Here is an 11900-nt window from a genome sequence, read left to right as displayed (position 1 = left end):
AGGCTGGGCTGACGCGCGCTCCCGCAGGCCGGACATGGCGGCGCGCTGGCTGTGGCTTTGGCGGGGCTACGGGCGACTCGTGGCGCGGCGGCCCTGGACAGTGCAGATCACCACGGCCGGTAAGGGGGGCGGGCCCGCGCCACGTGCGTGTCCGGACCCGGGGCGGGGAGCGGCGCAGACCTCGGCACTGCCCTTCCCGGCGGCTGCGAGTCCCACGAGGTCGTCCCCCCACCCCCAGTTTGTGATTTTCAGGACGCGGGGCAGGGGCGGCTGCCCCCCGTCCGGAGCTGGTGCTGAGCCCCTGGGTAGTTGCACCTGCGCCTCCCTTGGCCCCTGCCCTGCGGGCAGACACTTGGTCTTCCCTGGCTCTGGCACCTGCTGACAAGAACCGGGCCCTCAGCTCCCCTCCTGCTGCTCAGGTCCAGATGGGTAGGCGCTGGGACGGGCTGGTGCAGATTCATTCTGGTAACTGCCTCAGGTGGTCAATACCAGCAGTGTCTGGAGAGGCCCAAGGGGTCAAACCCACCTGGGGAGGGGTGCAGGAGCCACCAGCGGGTGGCAGGTGCAGGGGGACTCCAGGTGTGAGCTCAGGGGCCGAGGGTGCCTGGTCCTGCCCAGCCCCGGAACTAGACCTAAGGTTCCTGGGTACCGCATCTGGTCTGACACCCCCGCCCTCCCTCGAGAAGCCAGCAGCTGCAGAGGGCTGAGAGGGGCTGAACCCATGGGGCTCAGAGGAGGCATAGGGGGGATGCCCTACCAGCCAGGCTCGTGCCAGCTGCTCTCCAGCCTGCTCTGGGCTCCCCAACGTAAGTGCCTCACATCTGCCCAGGGAGCTGCTGGACCTTCCTCTCACTGGGTCGGGGCCTGTGCAGGGAGCAGAACAGCCCTGCCCTGCTGCAGGATATTATGCCACTGATTTTTGCCCAGAGCCCTCATGGGCGGTGAGATGGCAGCAGCCCAGGGGAGCTCTGGGCTTGGCACAGGGCACCTGGGTTCTGTCCCTAACTCAGTCACAGGCTGGCTGGGGGACCACAGGGACCAGGAGCGCAGGGCAGCCCCTCTGGTAGTGTGTCTGCAGCGGCCACATGATGGGGCCATGCCCCACAGTAGCTGAGTCACCCAGGTGACCTCTGCAAGCTGTAGACGGTTGGGCTGATCCCAGCCCCATGCGCAGGTGGGTGTAGGTTCCCAAGGAGTTTTCCTGCCCCTGAACTAGCCAGCACATGAAGCGGTGGCCCCCCTGCCTGGGCCCCTGTCCCACACACCTGGGCAGGGAGCCCCAATGCTGGGCCCTGCTCTCACACATGAAGCCGTGTGCTGAGCAGAGCATGGCACATGTGTCTGTGAGCACCTCCTGTGGGTGGGGCCTGCTGATGGCTCTCAGCCCCCACACTCAGCACCCTGCCGGACCAATTTAATCTCCCTAAAAGGGTTGTCGCCTTGCCACTTGCCCGGAAGGTGGAATAAATCGCGGTGCTGGCACAGGGCCAGGTGTGCCAGCCCAATCACGCAAATGTCTCCACCAGCCTCAAGGACACACTGCCCCCTCCCAGGCCCCCCTCCCTCACACTGCTATCAGCTCATTCACCCCCTGGGAGGCACAGCCCTGGGGAGAGCAGCTGGCCTCAGGTGCCCAGGTCCCACCCTTGGAGTTGGCTGGAGCTGGGGCCAGGCCCATGGGGTCAGAGGCAGGTGCCTGCACTCTTTGTGGCCAAGGGGAAGGCCATGCCTGCCGGTAGAGGTGAGCATGCAGCTTGTGGGGTTGCTGTAGTGCACCAACTAGCTGTGGTGCATGCCACCAGCCTGGATGTACTCCCTGCCCCACTGCATGGAGCAGGCGTGGGCTCGTGACAGAGCGTATTGTGCACATGACAGCTCCTTCCCTGCAGCAGCCCACTGTGACAGACATCTGCTCCTTCGCCCAGCCTGGTGGTAGCTTCTTGACCATGGGTTTGCCTGTTTTGTCCACGTGTGCCTGTGCAGGGCTTGCAGGGCCCTCTGCAGGCCCAGGTGAGGCACAGGGAGCAGGGGGCATCAGGGCTGTCTGCAACGTGGTGCCCTAGATGTGAGGTCACCAGCACAGTCACCCCTAGTGCCTGCACCTGAGCCCCCCACTGCAACCAGGAGTGCCCTCCCCTGAGGAACACTCCTGCTGCCAGGCAAAGCTGTTCAGCCTTGGCCTCGGGCAGGTCTGGCAGTGGCCTGGCTGTGTGGGTCTCATAGTTTCTAGGGTTGGAAGGGACCTGAGTAGTCTGACCCCTGCCATGGCAGGAAAGAGTACTGGGGTCAAACGACCCCAGCAAGGTGTTCATCCAGCCTCCTCTTAAACAACCCCAGGGTAGGAGCCAGCACCACTTCTCCTGGAAGTTGGTTCCAGATCCTAGCCGCCCTGACCGTGAAGTCGCGCCTCCTGATATCTAGCCTAAATCTACCCTCTGCCAGCTTGTGACCATTATTCCTGGTCACTCCTGGTAGTGCTCGGGGGAACAGGGACTCCCCCAATGCCTGCTGGTCCCCTCTGACTAGTTTGTAACAGGCCACTAGATTCTCCCTCAGCCTTCTCTTGTGGAGGCTGAACAGGTTCAGGTCCCGTCGCCTCTCCTCGTAGGGCCTGCTCTGCTGCCCCCTGGTCATGCGAGTGGCCTCCTCTGGACCCTCTCCATGTTGTCCACGTCACAGGTGCAGTGGTTATGCAGGGCCCAAGCAGAGCTGCAGGCACTCAGTGTTGCAGTTGTGTCCTAATTCCCCTGGCCTGGGGCAGACAGTGCCTCTTACCTGGCCTCAGGTTGTGGAGCTCCTTGTGCCTGCCCACTGCACCAGGCTACCTTGCCCTCCTGGGGCCCATCCCCCAGCACCTGGGCTGCTGCTGCTAGCCATCTCTTGGGCTAGGCCATGAGACAATGTCAGTGTGTCTCTGGGGCACAGGAATCTCAGGATCCTGGGTGTGACTGGAGGGGGCTTGGGCATTGCCTAGCCCCACTGCTGCCTAGAGACAGGCCACGATGCTCCTGACCCAGTGCAGGCAGTTGCCCACACAACTTCCATCTGGCCCCGGCAAGGAGCCTGCAGAGCCCTGGGCAGCTGGTCTCGTTGACCTACGGCTCTGACATGAGGGAGACCTGGCCCTCTGCATGCTGGGTGCCAGCAGCTCAGAGGAGCCTGTGCACCTGTCCCTGATCATGGGGGGTAGTTCTGCCAGCCATAGAAGCAGGTTCTGCAGGACACAGCTGCACTGCAGAAACTCTCTTGCCTCTGCAGAGTGTCTAGCTCTCGGAAGCAGGCGCCTGTGCCTGGGACCATGGCTTTGTGCTGTGTGCTGTGGAGGCTTCTACTTTGGGGGAGGCATGCAGTGGGGCCTCCCTGCCAGGGGCTGTCTCTTCTGCCCCAGGTTGCCAGGCTGGCCTGGGGCAGGTCTGATGTGCAGGTGGCTGGAGGCTCCATCTCTTCTCTTTGTGGACAGGCCTGGCTGTATGGGAGCTCCCTACCCCATGGGCTGCTTCTGCCATGGGCACGCAGAGGGTGTGGGTACCATGTAGTCCTTGGACCCCAGGCCTGGCTTACAGTGCAGCACCTTCTCCCTTGCAGTTTCCCGGGACCTTGGTGAAGGCACGGTAGAGCTACTGGCTCTCCCTTGTCCTGCCTGAGACCCTGGGCTGTGGCACTTGTTCCATGGCCACCCAGGTCCTGTCCTAGCCAATGTGGGCACAGAGCGCTGCCAGCCTTGTGAGCTTGCAGAACCAGGTGCACCCAGAGCAGGGCTGTCCAAGACCCCTCACTGTCACCCTATGGGACTGGCCCCATCTTACCTGCTGGGTGCCATGGGGCTGGTGCCCAGAGAGATGCCTGGATATGGGGGCTTGCGGGGAGCTAGTATGTGGCAGCTAACCCAGGGGCTACAGCAGAGACCAGCAGAGCTGCGCCAGGCAATCACGGTGGGTGCTGACCACGTGCCAGCACATTCATAGATTTCATAGACATTAGGGCTGGAAGGGACCTCGGAAGATCATCGAGTCCAGCCCCCTGCCCAAAGGGCAGGAAGTCAGCTGGGGTCATATGATCCCAAAATTGCCAGTGTCCTCTGGTGACCTGGTTCAGCCTGCACCCAGGGCAGGCATCTCAGTCCCTGCGTCCTGCAGTAGCAGGGCCGGCAGGCCAGAGAGGAGGTGCAGGGGTGCTTCAATGTGTGTCTTGGGTGGGGAGTGGAGCAGCTGGGGAAGGCAGTGTGGGGAGCAGCCCATGGCTGTAGCCATGACCTTGTGGCTATGCCAGTGTGAGCAGCCATGGCGTTTCTGGTGAGGGCAATCTGCAAATGGATGGTGGATGATGATCTAATCGCGCCTGCATGCACCGCAGACACCGTGGCCTACTTAAACTTGGGTTGTTTCCAGACCCAAGGCCAGAATGAGAAGCAGCCGCAGCTCCACCAGGCACTGCCCTGAGCCAAGTGGGCCCCACGCACCTGGGCAAGGCCCCCACACCCCACAAGAAGCTGGGGAGTCTGCCCTGGCCCTGCCTGCTCTACCTGGGATATCTACCCTTGGACTCAGCACCCAGGGAAGCCTTGGCGATCCCCGTGCCCTGGCTGTGACTTGGGCACAGCCAGCAGGGCAGCAGAGGCATCCCTCCTGGTCCCGCCAGCTGCCTGCCGGGCACTACAGCACAGGGAGTAGAGCCCCTGCAGCCCCAGGCTGCCTCACATCCCTTGTTCACAGGCTGCAGCTTGGCCTGTTGCTCTTGGCAGCTGTTATGCTGGCTACTGTTCTGCCCTAAGCTGGAGTTGCCCCATGAAGCAGCTTGTGGCCATAGATGCCATGCTGAGATGGGTTGGCTCTGTGCATGGGGGATGGGTCCACAGTTCTCCTGCCCCATGGGTGTAGCCCCCAACCTTCCCACTGCCACTGCCAGCCCCCTGCCCTGTGTCCATCGCACAGGGAAATCAATCAGGGCTAATGACCGACTCGCCTGGGCAATCCCTGTTCAGGGGGTGGGGGTTTGGCATTGGTCCAGGTGTGAGCGAGTGGTGAAGTCACCGCAGCGCAGGACATCCATCTCCACACAGGGGACGCGGGCGCCTCCTGGCACTGGCCCCGCATGTCCGTCACGCCTGGCAGGCAGCCCCATCTGCCTGCCTGCCCTTGCCATGAATGAGGCAGGCACAGCTGCAGCGTTCTCAATGAGTGTGGGATGCAGCCTGCTCCTGGCCTCAGGAGCACTGCCATGGCCCGTAACAGCTTATGGCTGGGTGCCCCCACAGGCCTGCATGTCCCCCTACCCCATGGGTGGTTGTGCTGGGGAAGCCGCCTGCCTTCCCTGGCTAGTGCTGGCCAGGGCCCTGGCAGCTTCTCTGGTAAGCAACCCTTCCCCCCCAATCCGTTCCCCCTTCTCCACTCCCTGCAGCTGCCGCCTCTGTCCCGCATGGGAGGCTGACGTGGGCCCTGCCGTGCCTGCGCCCTTTGCTCTGGCTCCAGTGTCCAGCTCCCCAGAGCCTCTTTCCCTTACAGGGCTGCTGGAGCAGTGTGATACTTCCGAGGGCGCAGACCCCTGAGCAGATCAGCCTGCTGGCACCCAGCCCAGCCTCTTCTGCTGGGCTCAGGAAAGGCTCCGCTATCCCCCATGCAACCCATGGCAACTGAATGGTGACAAAGGACTCCTGACTGCTGGGTCCTGGGCAAGACTGATTCAGGCTCTGCTACAGCACTGGATTGGGGTCTAAGGGGCTAGACAGTCCCTGGGCATGGCAGATGTCCCCTGCTCTCGCAAGTGGCCAGGTTCTGGCAGGGCTGACCCAGCTGCAGGTCTGGCCTGGGTACCTGCCTATGGGCCCCACCAGCTGGTCTCCCAAGTGCTAAGTCACTCTGTGCCAGTGACACTGGGTTCACCTGCCTTGGATATCTGGTGCTGCCATGGTCTGGCCCAGCCAGGCAGTTCCCTGGAGGGGCAAGTGGGCACAGCCCTGTCTCATCACTGTGTCCGTGCTCTGCCCAGGGGCCCTGATGGGCGTTGGAGATGTGGTCTCTCAACAGCTGGTAGAGCAGAAAGGCCTGAGGGGGCACAGTGGCCGCAGGACCCTGAGGATGATGGCGATCGGCTTCTGCTTTGTGGTGAGTGCCCAGCCCAGCCTCACCTGGGCCTCACGGTGCCACCCTGTGCAGAGCTGTGGCCAAAGACCCCACCAGGGCTTTGGGACCAGAGCCTCTGGCATGGGCTTTGCCAGGCTTGAGGGGGTAAGGGGGATAAGTGAAGTCTCCAGGGCTAGGGAGGGGTCCATGCCTCTTGCTGTCCACTGGCATGGGGCAGTGACATATCTTCTGAAGCTGGCCCCTGTGCCAGGCACTGAGCAGAGAGAGGCTTATGCAAGAAGCCTGCTCCCTGCTGTCCCACTCAGACACCCTGGCAGCCTTGTTCCTTGAGGCTGGAACAGCTCCCAGCTTTATTCTTGGAGCCTGGACCAGCCAGCCAGAGCCATGGGCAGTACTAGCCACTGTGGGTGCCCCGGTCCCCACCCCACTCCCTGCTCCTGCCAGGCAGCAGCTGCAGTGTTGAGTTTGGCTCTTTCTGGCTCCCAGCTGGTCCCACCCTGCTGCCCTGGGGCTCTACACCAGGAGCTGCCTGCCTGCCCCATCTTGCTGTGGCACTCCCCAGCTTGCTGCTTTTGCAGTAGTGAGTGGCTGGGAGCAGTGCTAGCCAGGCAGCCTCTGCCCCTTCCTGCTCCCAAGACCCCCATCCCCAGGACAGTGCCCCCCCCTGTGAACAGGCGTATGGGGCAGGCAGCACCTGTGGAATCCAGCTGGGTGGTTGGGGCAGGGCCACATTGCCAGGGCACAGAGCACGTCGGAGCCACCAGCCACAACTAGAGGAGCCAGGGACCAGGGTATCCAGTACACAGCTTACAAGCTACATGCCTTCAGCAGGGCCCTGCCATGGGGCAGGACAGGAACCAGCTGAAGGGAGTGTGTGTGGGGGGGGGTACCCTCTGGCTGCCCCCAGGGACCGTCCTGCTGCAGAGGCTGCTTGCCCTGGCTGTGCCCATGGCAGGGCCTGGACCTCCATCCACTGGCCCTGGCTGTAGCGCCAGAAGCCATAAGTGCAGACAGGAGCACATGGTGCAAGCTGGTGTCCTCCCCTGCCCCATGGCAGTGGTGCAAGCACTGGTGGAGCCCGCTGACTCCCAGCTCCCCACAGGGCCCTGTGCTGGGAGGCTGGTACAAGCTGTTGGATCGGCTTGTCCTTGGCACCACAAAGACAGTGGCCGTGAAGAAGATGGTGCTGGACCAGGTGGGTGCTGCCTTCGTGGGGAGGGGCAGGGCTGGTATGCATGGGGCGGGGGTGGGCATTGCTGTGACCTGTGTGTGCAGGTGCCAGGTGTCCTCTGGGCTTGGGCAGGACCAGCCTCAGTCCCTCGCTGTGAGCCTCACAGCCCCCCTGGCACTGGAGGCATCGTTTCCCAGTGGTTCAAATACTCAGCACAGCAGGTCTTGCACTCCCTTCTGCTCTGGCCAAGTCCTTGGGGCTGTGCTGAGGGCAGAGGACTGGACCCAGCCCTTTTCCATTCAGCCCCACAGGTGCTGAGGCTGGGTGGCCACAATGCCCTGCCCATTCCTGTCCTCTGTAGGGGCAGCCCAAGTGCTGTGGGGCCATTTCCTGCCCTTGGCAATACACACCCTAGCCCCACAGAGTGCTAGGAAGACCCCAGTGGGAGTAAGGGGGAGTCTCAGCAGAGGCAGGTGCTGGGCACTGGTCCCATGGGTGAGGGTGCATCAGGCACTGCTGTTGACTGTCTCCCAAAGCCATTTCCATGATGGCTCAGGCTTCCAGGTCTCCCAAAACCAATGCAAGCAACTCTGCTAGGACTGATGAGCCACATGTGCTTAGCCTGAGGCAGCCTGGACCCACCCCCTCACTCCCACCCCACCACCCCAGTGCTCCACAGATCCCCATTACCCGTCTGTGGGGCTGGGGGTCAGGGCACAGGGATGCTCTGGGCCAGCCCTGCCCTGTGGCACTCACCCACTTCCCCCACAGGTTGGCTTCGCCCCCATCTTCCTCGGCAGCTTCCTTGCCATCGCTGGCGCGGTCAACAGTTTGTCTGCAAAAGAGAACTGGGAAAAGATCCAGCGGGTGAGTCCCTGGGGCTGTGCTGGGGGCAGAGGGCTGGGCCCAGTGCCTTTGCATTCAGCCCCACAGGTGCTGAGGCTGGGTGGCTGCAGTGCCCTGTCCATCCGTCCTCTGTAGAGGCAGCCTGACTGCTGCAAGACCATTCCCTGACCTTGGCAATGCGGACTAGGAGGTCCCAGTGGAGGTAATGGGGAGGCTCAGCAGGGGCATCCCTTGGCCCCATAGGAGCAGGGGCAGGTGCTGGGCACAGGTCCCATGGGTGAGGGTGCGCCAGGCACTGCTGTTGGCTGCCTCTCCCAAAGCCATTACCCTGATGGCTCAGGCCTCCAGATCTCCCAAAACCAACGCAAGCGGCTGAGTCAGTGAGTCTGGGCGTGATTCACGGCGGGAACAGGTGACCCTGGTGTGAGTCATAGGGCCAATTGTCTGTCCCTCCTGGCATGGCAGGAGAGTGGGCCTCCCTGCCTGCACCCTCCAGCCCAGCACCCCCAGTGGAGTGGACTGCCCCCAACCTGCCCTGCCAGGACAGCATCCCCCTTGACTGCTGCAGCAGGCAGGCAATGGGCATCAGCCCCCTGTCTGGCTGCAGGCTAGTGAGCATGGCTGCCCAGGGCACTTGTCCACTGAGAGCTGTGGGCAGAGTCCCCATGTCCCCAGGGGGCCTGCCACTCCTACAGGCACTTGCTGGCAGTGTGGGGGAGCAGAGGTCTTGCCTGCTGCACAGAGCACCCAAACCTGTGGCCAGATGGGCTGCCTCATATCAGAGTTACAGGGCCAGGGCGGTCCATCATTACCCCCTGCCCTGGGGCATGATCCTCTGGGGCTGGGCTGCACTGGGCTGGACAGGGGACTTCAGGGCAGGGCATCCCCCACACCCAGATCTAATCATGGTCCCCAGGTGCCAGGTACTTGGGAGTGAACCCTTCCTGCCCATGGCTCTTCCATCCCCATCCAAAATCCAGACCTAGGTACCAAGAGCTGGGGGCTTGGCCCACACAGCATGGGGTGGGGGGTGCTTTGCTTGCCACAGGATGAGTGGCTGCTGCAGCCACATCCTAAGCAGCCATTCATTGGGGACCATAGCAGGAACCCTCATCCCCCACATGACCTCTGCAGGCCCCTGGCCTTGGGCCCAAGAGGGGTGGGGCTCGCCCAAGGTGCCACGTGAGCACTGACCAGCCCTTCTCTGCCTGCAGGACTATGCTGATGCCCTTGTCACCAACTACTATGTAAGTGCCTGAGGAAGGGGAGCGGGGTTGCGCCCAGGTGATCATGGAACAAGCGCTTAGACCTGCGTAGCAGGCAACTGAAAGCTCTGCCCCCCACTGGTGCATACTGGTTTCCAGTGGGCTGGCAGTGCACCCCCTGCACTATCACATGCAAGGCCCAGTCCACCCTGGGGCTCATGCTTAGGCATGAGGCTGGGTGCCCCCCCAGCCCCAGGGACTGGGCTCCACTGCCCCTATCACTGGTCTCCCAGCAGAAGCCTGCAGTGGGCTTTCCCCAAATCTGGTGGGAGGCCCAGGGAGGTGGGGTAGGAGCCAGTGCTGGGGTGGGGGAAATGGGCAGGAGGGGAAGGGTGCATGGCCACAGCACTGCCCCAGGGCCCTGGGGTAGGGCGAAGACCTCCATGCCCCTCAACCGCTATGCCTCTCCCCCAGATCTGGCCGGCAGTGCAGGTTGCCAACTTCTACTTCATCCCCCTGAACTACAGGTATGAGCAGGTCACACTGCACGCTCCCACTGCTAGCCCAGCACCCTCCTAGCCCAGGTGCCTTCCCCTTCCTGCACCCCCTGGCCCTGTCCAGGCCTCCAGGCAGAATAACCCCATGCATCCTGTCCCCTACCCAGCCCAAGCACCCTAGCATGCCTTGTACCCCATGCAAGTCCCCCCACACCTGCCCCTCCTTCCACTGGCCCAACACTTCCCAGCTGCCCCTGTGCCCCTGGCCTCCAGCACCATGACCCTTAGGCCATTGCTCCTTGGACCCCCAAACCATGCCCCAAGCCCTGTGCTCTAGCCTACATGGGGGGAGGGTGGTGTCCTGGCACCTACTCTGTCCCCTCCTGCCCCTGCCCCAGGGAGATGTTACATCCTGAGGGTGGGGGTGGCTGGGACTTGTCCCACTGGGAGCCTGGACTGCTGCCTGGGCTGGGGAGAGGGACCCTGACCCTTGGGGCATCAGGGCAGGAGACTGGACCCCTCCCTGCATGGGCTGGCTTCCCCAGGACCCCAAGCTGCTGAGCTGACACAGAACTGCCCCACTCTGACCTCTTGGCCCCTCCTGTCTGCCCTCAGGCTGGCCGTGGTGCAGTGTGTTGCCATCGTGTGGAACTCCTACCTCTCCTGGAAGGCGAACCAGCCGTGAGCCCCCGGCACATCCCACATGGCTGCCCACACGCCTCTGGTGGCCCCATGGCCTGGGCCCCACTCCCTCCCCCCCCATACTATGCCGGTCCTCAGGGGTCATCTGTAGCATGGCAGGGGCTGGGAGCCCCCTGGCAGGTCCACCCCAGCCAGACTCAGCCAAGGGGCAGCACAGGGCCCAAGGGGTAGCACCACGACTGCCCCAGCGCAGGCCTGGCCCCAGCCCAGGCTGAGACCAAGTTATGCTGTGGAGGGAGCCGAGCCGCCCCACCAGCCCCTCCATCCCTCAATGCGGGGCCACACTGGGACAATAAAATGTGGGAAAGCCCCACTGGGGACAATAAAATGTGGTAGATGAGTGCTGGGTACCTGTCCCTGCGTCCACCCTGGGAGGGTCATGGACTGTACGCAGACCCTGCAGGGAAGGGGCTGGGTGCTGCCAAGGCTCTTGGAGGCCCAGTCCCATCCAGCTCCAGGCACCATGCACAGGGGGACATGGCAGGTCCAGGCAGGTGTCCCACTCCCTGTTCCCCCTGACATGGTACTGCAAGACAGAGCTCAGGGTATCACAGCTGGGGACCATCCCAGCTGCCATGGTGGTGATGGGGCCTGTGGGTGGCAGTGGCCTCTGGGGCTGCGACTGAGTCATGCCCACAGTGTCAGGGCCCCACAGCAGCCATGCCTGTGGCCAGTGGCTCATGAGCTCTGCCCTGCTGGAAAGCGACAGGTCTTGGCGCAGGGTAAGGCCCACTCTGGTACAGTGGGGCAGGGCCCAGGCTGCTCCGTTCCTGTCTGAGCGGGCTTGGGGCTGGGGGTCGCTGCCCATACCCTGGCCGCAGAGCCTGGGCCGGGCAGCGAGTGGCCGGGCCCAGCCAAGGGGCAAGGTGCTCCTGCATCACCTGGTGTTTCCCTGAGGCATCACTGGGAAGGGCCAGAGCTGGGGGCTGAGGCAGAGTCCCCATGGGGGAAGGCGGCAGCCCCAGGGGGCCCTGGGCCCGGCCTGACCCGCCCGAGCGGAGTGAGGCCTTGTGGGGAGCCCCACACTGACGTGGGACCGTTGCCGCGCCCGCGCCCAGATCCCTCGTAGGACCCATAGCATCCCGAGGATGGTGGCCACCGTCACCCACGGCTAGTCATGGCCTGGCCCACGTGTGTCCCCGTGTCGCTCTGGCCGCTGCAGCAGCCGCGCAACCCCGGGCCCATGGCCACACACGGGGCCTCGTGTGCAGGGGAACATGACCGGCTCCTGCCGCGCGCAGCAAAGCTCCAGCAAGCCTGGGACGCTGCACCTTGGGGACGGCCGGGCCAGAGTCCGCCCACGCGCGGGTGGCCCTGGCCCCGGGAGTCCTGTCCTCCGCGCCCGGTGCGGGTCTCTGGACGGGTGTCCCGCGCCGCACCCCGCGCACCCCCGGTCGGG

The 11900-nt window shown here is 63.7% G+C and overlaps 1 protein-coding gene across 1 annotated transcript; it reads left to right on the top strand.

The window, feature by feature from the left end:
* Window positions 1–6: 6 nt before the first annotated feature.
* On the top strand, window positions 7–10837 carry MPV17 (MPV17, mitochondrial inner membrane protein). Its single transcript, XM_019537278.1, has 7 exons — window positions 7–119; window positions 5986–6101; window positions 7183–7275; window positions 8023–8118; window positions 9312–9344; window positions 9777–9829; window positions 10415–10837. The coding sequence occupies exons 1-7, from the start codon at window positions 35–37 to the stop codon at window positions 10482–10484; spliced, it is 546 nt and encodes a 181-aa protein (XP_019392823.1). The 5' UTR covers window positions 7–34; the 3' UTR covers window positions 10485–10837.
* The last annotated feature ends 1063 nt before the right edge of the window (window positions 10838–11900 follow it).

This window comes from Crocodylus porosus, unplaced genomic scaffold (assembly GCF_001723895.1).
Source record: "Crocodylus porosus isolate Cpor-Errol unplaced genomic scaffold, CroPor_comp1, whole genome shotgun sequence".
NCBI classification, from domain to species: domain Eukaryota; kingdom Metazoa; phylum Chordata; order Crocodylia; family Crocodylidae; genus Crocodylus; species Crocodylus porosus.
The sequence above is the reverse complement of the archived record's forward strand: the minus strand, read 5'-3'. Positions and strand labels throughout refer to the sequence as shown.